Genomic DNA, 15,997 nt, shown 5'->3' on the forward strand with positions numbered 1-15,997 from the left:
TACTTACCCCAGCCAAACAAATTGCAGAGAATGTGTCTGGTTTTGGAGAAGGAAATATTATAAACTACTTACTTCTCTTTTCATCTACTCTTCCCATCCAGCTTAACTACCCGTGGTTTTAGGTACTCTACAGATTTGGGGCAATGGGAGACAGAAAGGCGGGGAAAGGGAATAAGAAAACAGTGAATACTATCTTGCGTGCATGTGTGTAAGTCGCTGCAGTCTTGTCTGACTCTTTGCGACCCCATGGACCGTAGCCTGCCAGGTTTCTCTGTCCACGGGATTCTCCAGGCAAGAGTACTGAGGTGGGTTGCCATACCCTCTTTCATGGGACCTTCCCAAGCCAGGGATCAAACCCCTGTCTATGTTTCCTGCATTGGCAGACGGGTTGTTAACCACTAGCGCAACCTGGGAAGTCCAAAACTATCTTAGCCTTCCATTATGCTCTCTGAGCCTGGCAGTTGTTTAACACTGACTCTTGTATTATGGAGTGCTTTGGGGAATTCTTCAGGAGTACATCATCTCTGAGGAACTCTCACCTATTGTTTTTGTTTTTTGTTTGTTTGTTTTTTAGTTTTGTGGGTACATTTTTATTCTAGGTATTCATTTGCAACTCCTTCCACAGTTTCTAGGTAGGAATTGTTGTTCTAGTTTCTACCTTCCCAGGTCTCTGGTCCACAGGAAATATCCACGAATTTTCTGCCCTGACAAACCTCTAAGATTGCAGCCTTATGTAAAAGTGTCAACTTGGGCTCTGCTACTGAAAGTTAGCCATTTCCCATCTTCTAGATTTCCCAGGTAAAATCAAACCCCACTTTGTATGCATTCCCTACCTATACCCCTTATGTGTTTTGGGGGAGGCTGGTAGCTGGGAGGGGTGAGCCTCACAGCTTTCTCCAAAATTCTCCCTCAGAGAATCCTTTCCCTTCTCCATACTTACCACTTTTTATAGTCTTGTTCTGACCGAGAGGTTCAAGGTAATGGAATTCGTTCTGAAACTTTCCCTTTGTAAATTCTGCAGTTTGTCTGATACTTTACTTTGGCATGCAATATCTGTTTTATCTTGGAGTCTCAATTTGAAACTTCACTTTTAATATTTATCACACATGTATATAATATATATATAATATATATATATTATATATATATATATATATATATAATATAATCTACAGTCTTCAGCATAACCTACAGGTAGGAATATGGTTCTGTCCCCTAACTCTCAGTATTATCACCTGCCACTCCTACCAGAAGTCTGTCATGTACTTACTATCCTGTTCATATGTCTCTACTTTTAATCTTGCTGCGCTCTCTGTCCCCCAAACCATTTCCTATTCCTACACCTTGTCCTTTGACAAGCTTACTTCTAATTCATACTGATGCAGCAATACCCCAGTTAGGAGTCATATGGTCCCTAATTTCTTTCCCTTGTTCTTCCTATGCATCATCCTAAACTAAGCACCTACCCCACATACCTACCCATGACCAAGTATATACACCTCATTTTAGGACTGACTACTCTCTATTGAATTTATCTTTCCATGTTTCTGCTTACCACGGCAGATGGGAAGTTCAGTAAGTAGACACAGGATCTTTGTATCCCCACCCCCTACCACAATGCCTGTCCTATTACAATACTTAATTTCTTGGCCTGAAACAAAAGGTAAGAATCCAAACAAATTCTAGATAATAAAGAATTTCCTTAAATATGGTGTACTTAGGTAGAATGACAGCTTCTTAGAAATTATTGGATTCCAGGCCATTAATTAATCAATACAGTCTAGCTATAGATTAGTTTCCCTTACCAGTGTTTACTGGTATGGGCCAATTAAGGAGCTGTTAGTTTTGTGGGCTAAAATTCAACTGAAGTTTCTGATTATATCACAATAGCATTTTAATTCACTTAGACTGCTTTATCTTAGTAGAAAAATTTTATTCCCATACATTTATTCCTTCTGTCTTCATATTGTTCCAGCAAGGAATAATTCCAGAATAGCCATCCTAACCTCAACCAGATGAATAGTTTATATAAAATGAACTAATGCATGTAATATCACTGTGAAAAGCTATGTTTGCAATGATAGTCCTATTTGTATGGTACCATAGTTTATGAGACATTTGAAAAATCATAGATGATTGCATTTGATTCTCACAATAACTGTGGGAGGTATAGGACCAGAAATCATTATCTATATTTTACAAATGAGATAACTAAGGTTCAGAAAGAATAGGTTATTTGTTCCATGTCACATGGCTAATGAGTGATTTGAGCAGGCATAAATACATAGGGCTTTTGGCTCCATGTTGATTGCCTTTTCCGTTATACTCTTTGTTGCATGTGTTGATAGGAAGCCTCACCTGCTGAGAGAATTATTGAGAAAGGAGAAAAAAAGGGGAAAATTGTGCACACACATACACATATGCACAAACACCATGCAGTAATAATTAATGAGTCATTGTATTTTTACAATTTGGTAAAATGTAAAGCAATTTCCCTACTATGCTCCTATCATAATCCCTTCCCTCCAAATCCAAGTGGAAAGGATGAAAAATTAAAATAAAAGCAGTAGAAGAAACTATAGGCTGGATTTCTTATGCTCTTGGAATGGAAGAACTTTTTCTAAGCATAAACTGGGGAAAACAATTAAACTACAGACAGAAAAAAATACTGATTTGGTTAACTTACATATAGTATTGCATATCAGTTAAATTTAACAATTAGAAAAATGGTCTAAGAACATGAAATAACATTTCATAATTCACAGAATAGAGAACTGAAGTTGATTGTATATTGATATACATTTAAACTGTGTTCAGCCTCATCATTTAAAGAAATTCATACTAAAGCAATTAATGAAATACCACTTTTTACCAATTTATAGCCAAAGATATTTGAAATTCAGCCCTGTGTCATTTTTGGTGGTGATAGCATGTAGAAACATGCATTACTGGTGTGAATTTAAGTTGACAGCTATCTATTACGGAGGATAAATTAGCATTATCAAAACTTTAAATGTGTGTACCTTATGATCTAGCAGTTCCACATTTGGAAGTTTAAACCATGAATACATGCACATGTATTTCAAAGTATATGTATTAAGATACTTTTTGAACCTGGGTGATAATCACCAAAAAATAAAGAAGAAAAGAAAAAGAAAAAAAATGTAGATGGTTGTCAATTATTGCTTAAAGTTCTGTAAGTCCATATAAGGGAGTACAGAGTGATCATTAAAAAGAGGCAAGTTATATGTATATTTTCCAATGTGGACAGAATTCCAGAATATACTCTTGAAGGAAAAAAGTATGGTAGAATTCCATTTGTGTGTATATACGTACACACACATATGTATATGTATACCAAACTGGTTGTCTGTACAAAAAATTTCTAGGAGGATCACAAAAAAATCATTAATAGCATTTTCTCTAGGAGATTGAGGGAGGTACCATTATTTATATTTTTCACCTTCTGTCCTTCTGAGCTCTTGAAATGTATTACCAGGAGCATGTATTACTTTATTATTTAAGAGGGAAAAAATGATTAACTAGAGAAAACCTTCTTTAGTGCTATTTCAACCTCATTCCTCCTTGTAGCTTTTCCCAGTTGCCAGCCCTTCATCATCAGACTTCATGAGTTAGTCTTCACTTTCTCACATCCCATTCATTTCCTTAGCCCTCTGCAGTCTCATTTTTATCCTCATCATTTCACTGAAACTGCTCTTGCCAAAGTTTCCAATTATCTCTCAGTTCATATACCCAGTGGCTACTATTAATATTTTAACATTCTCTATATTGTGCAGTGATGGACAGCCCATCCTTTTTAAGAGTTCTCTTCCCTGGGTTTTTATGATACTTGAGTCTCCTGGTTTCCTTCTGTCTTTCAGATTCTTCAGTCTCTTTTGCTTTTGTAGATTTAAATGTTAGCATTTCTTGGGTTATTTCCTTAGGACCTTTTCTCAATCTGCATATTCTCTTTCAGTATTCACATTTTCTTAATCTATTGAGGCTGCTATAATAAAACGTCATAGGCTGGGTGGCTTATAATCAACAGAAATTTATTTCTCACAGTTCTGGAGGCCGTGAAGTCCAAGATGAAGGTCCTGGCAGATTCATTGTCTGGTAGGGACCTGCTTCCTTGTTCAAAAGCCTTTCTTTTCTCTGTGTCCTCAGACAGGGGAATGGGTGATAGATCTCTCCGGGTTCTATTTTATAAAGGATCTCTCTGGGGTCTATTTTATAGAGGCGCTAATCCCCTTCATGGGTTTCCCTTGTGGCTCAGCTGGTAAAGAATCTGCCTGCAATGCGGGAGACCTGGGTTTGATCCCTGGATTGGGAAGATCCCCTGGAGAATACCCACTCCAGTATTCTGGCCTGGAGAATTCAGGTCACAAAAAGTCAGACACGATGAGTGACTTTCACTTTCAGTTTCAATCCCCTTCATGAGGTTGTCTCATCCCGACCTGATCACCTCCCAAAGGTCACACTTCCTAATACAGTCACATTGGAGGTTAGTAATTCAACATAGATTGGGGGGAACACACTCTGAAGCAAACATCTACTTGCATAGGAACCTCAAACTTGTACTAAACTTGATTTTATTTCCACCCTTGCCTCAACCAGCATTGCCTCTCACTTCCCATCTCTGGAAAGGACTTTACCATTTTCTACTGAGTGACTCAGCCTTGACTCTGCCACCTCACTGATGTCCCCAGGATTGCAGTCATTAGAAGGCCTGTTTACCTCCTAGTAGAGTAAAGTGAAAGTCGCTCAGTGTCCTACTCTTTGTGACTCCATAGACTGTAGCCTACCAGGCTCCCTTGTCCGTGGAATTTTCCAGGCCAGAATTCTGGATTGGGAAGCCATTCCCTTCTCTAGGGCATCTTCCCAACCCAGGGATCAAACCCAGGTCTCTCGCATTGCAGGCAAATTCTTTATCATCTGAGCCACCAGGGAGCCCAAGAATGCCAGAATGGGTAGCCTATCCCTTCTCCAGCAGATCTTCCCAACCCAAAAGGCCAACCTGGGTCTCCTGCATTGCAGGCGGATTTTTTACCAACTGAACTATCAGGGGAGCCCTATTTACCTTTTAACTGCCACCCAAATCCATTTACTTCTTTCACATTTCTGCTGTTACCATTCATGATCTTTACTCAGATTACTGTCATAATCTATAGCCAGTCTCTGCGTCTTTCATTATTTCTCTCCCGTCTCTGTACCCCTTTCTCCACTTTTTAGCAAAAGTATACTTTGCTCAGATACACATTTGATCTTGTCATTCGCCCTCCACCACTCACGACCTTTCTATGTTCATTCACTGGCTTTGTGATCCAGCTGGAACACCCACGTCACTACTGGTCCCATCACAGTGTCTCCCAGGCTTCATTATTTCCCACGCCTCTTCTCTCAGCCCCCGCACACGTGCACCCTGTACCAGAGCCACGCTGCTGATTCTGCTCAATTCCTCAAACACCCCAGGTTTGTATTTCCTTACGGGCTTTCTCACATGCTGACCATTCCCTCTCAGACTCTCAGGACCTTCACATCTGCATACAGCCGATTCCACTCCACCCTTAATTACCTAGTGACTTTTAGCACTCCATCACATTACTTTTACCTCCATGGAACCTTCTTTGAATCCCCAACTAAAGATCCAGGGCCCCTATAAGTACCCACAGAGCCATCTTTGCATCTTTTTTCCTAGGTCTTGCCACATGGTATAATCGCTTGTTGACTCACTAGATTATAGACTATGTGTGAGTACAACAACTTTGCCTTTCTTCTTCACCATTGTTTACTTCCATCTGTATCTAGTATAGTGCCTGACACATAATGCGCACTGAGCAACTATTGAATGAATAGATGGATTCAGACATATATTCATTTATTCAACCAAATAATGGTTAAAACCAGTGGGAAAGCAAATAGCCATGAATTTAGGAATGATGAAGTAAGTGTCATTGAACTTCATCAATTTCTAAATTTTTTATCCTCCTTTCACCCATACTTAAATTTTATGGTGACATTGAGACTGAAGTCTGAATTTAGGGAAAAATAGTTACTAATCTTTCCACTTAATCTTAAACTATTTAAATGTGTTAATTGAATTCATTTGTGAGTGTGATTTAGTTTAGATTCTTTGTTTTTTTAATTCAGTATTGTTTATATTGTTATATTGTTGTTTATATATACTGTTGTTTTAATTCAGTGATGTTTATACTGAATTTGTTCAACAGACACTAATAGATTTTATTCCATTTGAAATTTAAGAACAAAAGAGGTGTATTACAGTATGGTACAATTTCTGTAAGGAGATTTTTCCCTAATGCCTGTCATATTGAAGGCTGGTTGAGTTTTTCGCCCTTCAGAACGTGTTTTAATGTCTATAATCTTGTCTTCATTATGTGTCCACCTTCATTGCATGTGTATGTACCAAGATAGGCTGAATGTCATTTTTGACTGTGATGATAAATTTCCTTACCATGGGTTTATTTAAGTGAAAACTCAGGCTGACAAACATCCTTCTTTACCATTAGCAGCTAGGTTCATTAGACCATCCTGTCTAGAGGCTAAGAGCAGAGGGAAGGAAGATCAGTAGTACATATTATGTTTCCATAAATAGCTTTTTGCATGAGTGGTCGTGTAGCTTTTTGTTTTTTTTTTTAAGCAAACATAAAAACCAGTAGGGACTGGCTTTAACTGCAGCAGATAAATCAGTGCAGCTAGTGCTGTCAGAATCCTCAAAGAGGACATTTTTTTAGCACACAAGCAGAACTCTGGTGAATGAGCTCTAATTTGTTCCTTTTTTTTTTTTTTTCCCCTTTTTAAAAAAAATTCAGGTAGGGAAACTTTTAAGGTATAGGAAAGGATCTGCTCTTTCGAACAAAAAACATCAGTTGGGTGGTTTCACAGATACCAGGTTGAAAAACAATAAAATCTGGGAAGGAAGTAAAACTGTCTTTTTCCCAAAGTGAAAGTTCAGATGCAACTTTTAAAAACCTGATTAGACCCTTTGTAAATTTGTTGGTTAGACTACTAGGATACCTAATTTTATTGATTTCTTCCTGGAAATTTTTCAGACAAGGTAAAATGCCTTAGGAACACACTCTGGTGAACACAAACATATATTTCTGTACCCAGTTTATGGTTGAGCTGTCTTTTCAAGAATTCAGCGAAGCAGTTTGGAATCATAACTGCCACGCCAAGCAGAAATTCACCTGCCCTGGAGTACAGGATTTTGTGTGGCAATAAGCATTTATTTTTTCAGTTGTGTTTTTAATTAAAAGTTTCCCGCATTTGGAACTGAATTCGTTAACATGTGGCAGATTGTGCTGGCGCATCCAAGTACCACTAGCGCTTTGGGGGAAATATGCTTTTTAAAAAATTGGATGGTTGAGCTGGGAAAAATCCAGCTGTGTTTTACTTAACATTGCTCTAATCAGAGTCTTTTGACTCCTTTTTTTTCTTCTTCAGTAAATTCAATGGCATGCATGTTGGCTCCCCACCCCCCACGACTTTACTTTTGTCTTTTAAGACTGATTTCAGCTAGTGATGTGGGTTAAAGCAATATAATATTAATTCACTGTCGTGGGTGATAGAAAGCTACTCCTGCCTTGTAGTTTATCTCTTAAATAGGTCAGAAGTAGCAGGTAATTTTCATCAGCAAAGCAATTAGATTTTTAACCCTTACCTTTCACATCACTAGAGCTCTGGGAGCTCACACAGAATTCAGTGTTATCTACTGACTGTAAACCAAAATGTAAAGGAGATCAAACCAGTCAATCCTAAGGGAAATTAGTCCTGGATATTCACTGGAAGAACTGATACTGAAGCTGAAGTGCCAATACTTTGGCCACCTGATGCGAAGAACTGACTCATTGGAAAAGACCCTGATGCTGGGAAAGATTGAAGGCAGGACGAGAAGGGGACCACAGAGGATGAGATGGTTGGATGGCATCACCAACCCAAATGACATGAGTTTGAGCAAGGTCTGGGAGTTGGTGATAGACAGGGAAGACTGTCGTGCTGCAGTCCATGGGGTGGCAAAGAGTCAGACACGACTGTGCCACTGAAATGACTGAAGGATATAGTGTTCCTTCAGTTCAGTTCAGTTCAGTCACTCAGTCATGTCTGACTCTTTGTGACCCCATGAATCGCAGCACACCAGACCTCCCTGCCCATCACCAACTCCCGGAGTTTACTCAAACCCATGTCCATCGAGTAGGTGATGCCTTCCAACCATCTCATCCTCTGTCGTCCCCTTCTCCTTCTGCCCCCAATCCGTCCCAGCATCAGGGTCTTTTCCAATGAGTCAACTCTTCTCATGAGGTGGCCAAAGTACTGGAGTTTCAGCTTCAGCATCAGTCCTTCCAATGAACACCCAAGGCTGATCTCCTTTAGGATAGACTGTTTGGATCTCCTTGCAGTCCAAGGGACTCTCAAGAGTCTTCTCCAACACCACAGCTCAAAAGCACCAATTTTTCCGTGCTCAGCTTTCATCACGGTCCAACTCTCACATCCATACATGACCACTGGAAAAACCATAGCCTTGACCAGACAGACCTTTGTTGGCAAAGTAATGTCTCTGCTTTTTAATATGCTATCTAGGTTGGTCATAACTTTCCTTCCAAGGAGTAAGCATCTTTTAACTTCATGGCTGCAGTCACCATCTGCAGTGATTTTGGAGCCCAAAAAATTAAAGTCTGTCACTGTTTCCACTGTCTCCCCATGTTTCCCATGAAGTGATGGGACCAGATGCCATGATCTTAGTTTTCTGAATGTTAAGCTTTAAGCCAACATTTTCACTCTCCTCTTTCACTTTCATCAAGAGGCTTTTTATTTCATCTTCACTCTCTGCCATAAGGGTGGTGTCATCTGCATATCTGAGGTTATTGATATTTCTCCCAGCAATCTTGATTCCAGTTTGTGCTTCTTCCAGCCCAGTGTTTCTCATGATGTCCTCTGCATATAAGTTAAATAAGCAGGATAGTGTTCCTTAATTAGAACTAAACTTGCTTGTGGGAAGCAGGTTCCCAATTAAACTAAGAAATAGTCATATTTGAACCCTGAATTATTACATGATGTTTAGGATGATGGGAGTTGACGGGTAGGGGTGCAGGGGTCAGAAAGAGAACCAGTAGTTAGCGAATTCACAATGTCCACTTTCGAGGCTAGTTTCCTTGATTAAGGCCATTGTCAGATTGGACTGAAAATTGTTTCAAACCCCCATTTTTCTCTCAATAAATCCATATTCTTTCCTTTAGAGTAGTAAACTATAGTGCCAGTCACAGCTGTTAAAACTCTAGTGAGCAGATCTAAGAAAAACCAGCTCACAGGAAGGTACAGGAGGAGGTAAACATGACTTAGAGGGGACTTGGGATTACTAGTGCTATTATGTTTGCACAGATAATGCCTCCTCACCACTGCCATTCCCAGGCTGCTCATCTTCCTGTTTACTGTAATCCTGCTTCTCTGGGAATTACTTCTGTCTTCTCCAAGACACTTTCTTCCCAATGCAGGAAGGGCTTGCTTATTTATTCAGTAGCAGCGTTGAATATTTAGCAGACGTAGTGTTCAATTCATTGGTGTCGGTGTGTATACACACACAAACATCCATAAATGCTGAACAATAAGGAGATCCTGAACAACTTGAAATTTCCATAACCAGGAGGAATTTTGAATTCTAATTCCAGGTGGCTTGGTTGTAATATCTGTTTATGTCTGTATTTGAAAATTAAGCCAGAGTATCAAAATGAAATTTGTTCAGCATTATAAATACAATGAATAAAGAATTTTATCCACCCCTCTCTCTAAAAAGAAATATATATATATATATAACTCAGTTAAGTTAATGAAAAACAATACCTAGAAACATTAAACTAGAAAGCAAAGGAAATAGAATGGACGTGAGAGAAAGACTATACTTGCAAGGTGGGACGAAGGGAATCCCTTTTAGTAGGGGGCTGGGGATTATCCAGAAACAAATCACTGCTTTGTTCTCTGGCAAAGTTAAGAGATTCTCCTTCACCCCCAGAATTGCTTCAGTTTTCTCCCTATAGCTTCTGACTCTGAAATTGTTCATGGGAATGGGTGGGGCCTCACTGTTCCTTCCTTTCCATCTTAAAATGGTCACATTTGCAGAGCATGCTTCTTTCTTGAGTCCTTCACACTGGCGGCTGGCTTCTCCCTGCTGCCTTGGGCTCTAATCTCCTTATAGGTGTAGCACCATGGCAACAGGCCCAGCCTAGAGCCCAGGAACCTTGTTTATGTTACCTGAGGGGCTGGATGCAGCCTGAAGAAGAGAAGAAAAATATTACCTGTCCTGCAGCCGGTTTAGAAGATGACTTCATGTTCCGTTTCATGTGTTTCTGTTCTGCTGCTATTGAAGACTTGAAATTACACCTGGAAAACATTTATTCAAAGATGCTATCAGTAACTGAAGGCAGCAGGGGAAACTATCTTCTGTTGGTTCTTGTCTTCTAACCAGAGTTGTCGTCTGAGATGTAGTTCAGAAAAGTGAGTTGCTGTGCTGTGAGATGTGGCCGCGCTATGATTTGGGGGTGCACTCCAAGGTGGCTGTACAGTTGCTTCACGTAGGTAGACATTTATTTGATTTGAGATAACGTTATGTTTTAGAATATTTTCCTAGAGAGTTTAAAAAATAAAAGTAAGGCTTTTGTTGTAACATACCTTCTTTATCTTTCCTGTTGAAAGGCTTACTCCCAGAGCGGGAGAGGCTTCTCTTCACCAGGCAACTCCTCCTGGGAAAAAGGAGCTGGAATTGTTGTTTCATTTGTATTTAGGAACAGTTATAGTTATCCTGTTGCCTCAACCAGGCTTCCCATGAAGCATACTGGGAAAGGATGTATGGTAATTACATTAAAATTTGTTTTTGCATTTAGTTATTTATAGTTGATATGCTATTTTGACAGTATATGACATGACATTGTTCTATCCACTAGAACAAAAGGAAATAAATGTGGAGCTATTAAATTGTTCTATTTTTATGTACAAAACATTAGGTGGGTTTTGTGCAGACTTTGTATTATCAACGGTAAATGTAATTATTGACTCTTTGACCTTAAAAACTACTGAATATGAGAGCACATGTTTTATGTGTGAAAAGAAGAATGAACTAAAATCCTAGTCTTAGGGTGTTTTTTACTGTATGTATGGAATTTGATTAAACAGTGTTGAAATGGAATCAGAAGGGAAAGAGCAGCCTTTAGTACTAGTTTCCTATATCTCATTACTTTATAATTTAACTGCAAACTACTCTGATGTTAAGTAGTTCAGTTCCTTTTAATGTTAACATGGTTATTTCAAGGAAATGAATGAAGCTGCTTATTTAATGCATTTTACAAAAACAAATATCTTTCTACAAGACATTTCTTTTTATTCCTATTACTAGGTACTTCTACTTAAAATATATGTATTTAACTCTGGGTGTTTCAGTCAGTAAATACTATAATCACTTGAGTAAAACTGCATAGCTATCCAGTTCTGGATTCAAGAATATTGTGTTTTATATTGTTTGGCTTCAAAGTACTAGCTCCTGTAGTGACAAGAGTCACAATTCCCCACATTCCAGCGAGGGGACAAAACGAACCAGAACCCCTCAATGGTGTTGACAAAAATCTGTTCTTCTAGATGGGAGTTGGAACATTTCTTTGGAGGGTGGGAAGTTTCTTCAAGGCATTTTACTGTTCATTCATATTTGTACAATAAAGCATAAATAGAGAAACAAAAGCTTGCCAGAAAAGAATTCCATATTGAGATGAAAACCAGACCTTTTGAAAAGCAGGGTCTTGTGCTGAAAAGTTTGGCTTTGTTTCTGAGTATGTATATGTGTGTTTATTCTGCCAAAGCAGTGAAGATATAGCCACTACTATTTTGTCAGTGATAGTAGAGGATAAAGCTATAGCATGGGGGAAGAAAAAGAAACCATTTGTCTTTAAATAAGACCTTTGCATAAAAAAGAAACATGTAAGGTTACCTTGAATGGTATCTATTTCTCCATTTCCAACACAGGAATGAGAAAAAAAAAAACAATGTCTGTGGTGGAGCTTCCAGCTCCCTTGAGATAAGTAAGGTTATAGTACATTTTTGTGTTTTGTTGAAAAAAGAAAGTATGTGTGTGCACACACACATGAATATATATGTGATTTCTATGTGTCCTATGAATATGATCCTATCATTATTATAGACTTATTTTTCTCTTTAGGCATTTATTCATTTGTTGTTAAACCTCCACTGCATTTGACCTTTATTTTCTTATTGGCCAAGTAGTTACACTGCCATAAATATCTTTTTCTACTTTTAGGTCTCGTGGGCTGCCTAAACTAAAAGAGTCCCGTTCTCATGAGTCTTTGCTGAGCCCATGCAGTGCTGTGGAATGTCTGGATCTCGGTAGAGGGGAGCCTGTGTCGGTAAAGCCGCTCCACAGCAGCATCCTTGGACAAGACTTCTGCTTTGAGGTGGGGAGGTCTAGGAAAAAGGAGGAGGAGTAGACAGCAAAGAGATTTTCTACCCAGTGTTCTTGTGATTGCATTACTGTATTATTGATGATTTGATCATCTTAACCGGTTTTCAGTTACTGAAAATTACCTACTTATAGGGGAAAAATTAGAAATCTGCTAATCTAATTATATTGGTAATTAAAGTTATTAATGATGGCTTCTCATTCCTTCTGGCTTTGTCTGCTTTCAAAATAAATGAATTCTTAGTGTGTTCTCAGCCGAGATCACAAGATTAATACTAAATTATTGTTAGTATTTTAATCTTTTGGTATCGATAAAGATATCACATAATATTTATTATTTTTCTTCTGAGAACCTAAGTCCCCAATTTTAATGATTGTTTGAGGGAAAAATACCAAAACCATAATTTTTTCTAACTAAAACCTGAATGGTTCAAGATCTGGGATCATGTCTTCTTTATTTTTATAATATCTGTGCACTTAGCTAGCTCTCTAGCACATTGCATGTGCCTAATTTCTTCAATGAACAAACTGCCCTTTACCAGAAAATTATCACTTTTTATAAGGTAGTTTTCCCCTCCCAAACTAAATGTACACAATTGGCCATTTGCAAATTTAATTTCAAAACCATCTGTGTACTTGTTAGCATTATGATTTAATTAATTATCACAAACTTACAAAATTACTAATGATGAGTCCTATGTTAGGTGTTGTAAAAGTTGAAAGATATCTGATACCTGTTCTTATGGACCTGCCCTATCCAATAGAAATACAGTGCCAGCCATGTGTGTGATTTTAAATTTTATTAAACCCAAATGTTACCACTTTCAACATGTAGCTAAAATAAAATTATCAACTTTTCACTTTCTTTTTTTTAAACTAAGTCTTCAAAATCTGATGTGTGTTTTACACTCAACCGCACATCTCAGTTTGGACTAGTTGTTTTTCAGGTGCTCACCAGCCACCTGTTGTTAGTAGCTACCATATTAGACAGAATGTAACATCTGACCTAATTCACTAGGTTATGAACCAAGAGTAAGTTACTGTGTGAACCACTTTAGCAATTTGGACAGGTCATTTATTGGTGTTTTTTTTTTTTCATAAAAGTCTCTTAAAGTTTGCCATATTTGTGGAAATCAGTTCAACAGATTGTATGCCAAGACAGGTGTTAGGTTCTAGACATAGAGACAACATACTTCATTTTTAGAGGACATTGATAATAATATTCAAACTAACCTAATGACTGCAAATCAACTGACTGGTTGCCTAATAGAAGAGAAATGGGTTCCAGAGTAATTAACTCAACACGACTAACTCTTTTCAATTTCATGTAGTAGCCTTCTGTAATATTATAGTGTGAAGGCAGTCCCAAGGAATAAGCTGTTAGAGACCTTCTTCGCTTTTTATTTTTTTATTAACTCACTCAGAATTGAGGATATTTATTTGCAGGTAATTTTTAAAGGTATTAATTTAGTTAGCGGTTTTCAGTTTTGTTCTTTCTAAACTGTAGGCCAGTTTTCGATTCCTAAGCTGAATTCTCAGTGAACTTTGTCCTTACCTGGAGAGGAGGATAGGTGCTAAGTGGATAACAAAGCAAAAAGTAAATGTAGACGCACACGTAGATATCACAAAACCAGCAGGTATCATTTTGGCTACCGTGTGGCATCATTTGGGCTCATAGCGTGTCCCTAACTCTTAAATGATACACCTAGGAAGACAGAGCCCCCAAGCCCTGTGTTTCCTTTTCCTTACCTCTAATCTTTGTGTTGAAGGTTACCTACTTAAGTGGAAGTAAATGCTTCAGTTGTAACTCTGCTTCAGAGAGAGATAAGTGGATGGAAAACCTCCGCAGGACAGTTCAACCAAATAAGGTAAGAGTGGCTTTGAATGGCCAAAAAACTGTGTGACTCTGTAAGCAGTAAGTTGATTGAAGTAATACAGTAATACAGTAATATTAATAATACCTTAAATTTTACAGAACTTTTAAACACAAATACGTGTCTTATTATTTTGTGCTCAAAATAATCTTAATGCAGACAGTATCATGATTTTATCAGTGTGGATAAGAGGACTTAGAGAAGTTACCTGACTTAAGTGAGAACCTAGTACAATACACAATAGAAATGGAACTAGAACACAAATTTCTTAATTACTTACATACCTCTATCTTATTTGCTGAATGCTAATCCAGTTGCCATAAGACTGGCTATATGAGAATTTCTGTTACAGGATGTTATTTCTTTAACCCAAGTGAAATAGAATGTATGTGGCTCTCAGAGAGCTTGCTGTTATCTTGAATGATGAGGTAGCAATCCCTTTCATTATTTTTGACTGCCCTTAATGAAGTACATAGTATCTATCACCTACTTTAAGAGGAAAATGTTGTCTTTCTGAGATTTTGGCTCTCAAACACACCTTTGTTACTTCTTTATAGGACAATTGTAGACGAGCCGAAAATGTTCTCCGTTTATGGATTATTGAAGCCAAGGACCTTGCCCCTAAAAAGAAATATTTCTGTGAACTGTGCCTTGATGATACCCTCTTTGCTCGTACAACCAGCAAGACCAAAGCAGACAATATTTTCTGGGGTGAACATTTTGAGTTCTATAGCCTTCCACCTCTTCATAGCATCACAGTTCACATTTATAAAGATGTGGAAAAAAAGAAGAAAAAAGACAAGAATAATTATGTAGGGCTAGTCAACATCCCCACTGCCAGTGTGACTGGTCGCCAGTTTGTAGAAAAGTGGTACCCAGTGAGTACACCTACACCCAACAAAGGAAAGACAGGAGGACCTTCTATTCGGATTAAATCACGTTTCCAAACCATCACCATTCTGCCTATGGAGCAATACAAAGAGTTTGCAGAATTTGTCACCAGCAACTACACCATGTTATGTTCTGTTCTTGAACCAGTAATCAGTGTGAGAAATAAAGAAGAGCTAGCCTGTGCCTTGGTGCACATTCTTCAAAGCACTGGAAGAGCCAAGGTAAGTAGAAAGGGGGGTTGCATTGCCCAGAAAGGAAACCTATTATTGGTTCTTAGATTCAGAAAAAGTGGAGATTATAAAATTAAAGAAGTAAAATGAAGAGTCTAACAAGTATTTATTTGAAGTTTATTTGCACGAAATATAGATACCACCGCTAGCTGTTTATCGCCAAACAAAATAAATGGTAGGACTGGTGTAATAATCCCACAGTGTGTGCAAGATTATTTCTCTTTAGTTCCAAAGTGTGTTGTATGACTGTTTTATTCCACACTATATTCTAAATTAAGATTGACTGATGACTATATATATTACCTAGTCACAGAAGGAAGTATTCCTGAATCAGGTTGGTCACTAGCAAGAGTCTTCAAGAGATTAATGTCTGAATTTGGAATTAAAATATCAAGGGATGTTATTGTTAGCTGCCTCATGATAGCCTTACCTCAGTTCATCCTGGATAGAATTAAAAATCTAGGAAGATAGAAAGAGAAATACACTAATTGTATGAAGAACACTAAACAATTGATAGAGTCGTTGAT

The 15,997-nt window shown here is 38.1% G+C and overlaps 1 protein-coding gene across 6 annotated transcripts in view; it reads left to right on the top strand.

Annotated features, from left to right (window-relative positions):
- The window catches only part of RASAL2 (RAS protein activator like 2), a 383,638-nt gene that overhangs the window by 329,972 nt on the left and 37,669 nt on the right, over positions 1 to 15,997 (top strand). For all 6 annotated transcript variants that reach the window (XM_065936113.1, XM_065936114.1, XM_065936111.1 and 3 more), the window contains 3 exons: positions 12,317 to 12,470; positions 14,245 to 14,343; positions 14,907 to 15,461. In XM_065936113.1, the coding sequence (XP_065792185.1) occupies positions 12,317 to 12,470; positions 14,245 to 14,343; positions 14,907 to 15,461 (808 nt within the window). The remainder of the gene's footprint in view (positions 1 to 12,316; positions 12,471 to 14,244; positions 14,344 to 14,906; positions 15,462 to 15,997) is intronic.

Source organism: Muntiacus reevesi, chromosome 5, assembly GCF_963930625.1.
Source record: "Muntiacus reevesi chromosome 5, mMunRee1.1, whole genome shotgun sequence".
NCBI classification, from domain to species: domain Eukaryota; kingdom Metazoa; phylum Chordata; class Mammalia; order Artiodactyla; family Cervidae; genus Muntiacus; species Muntiacus reevesi.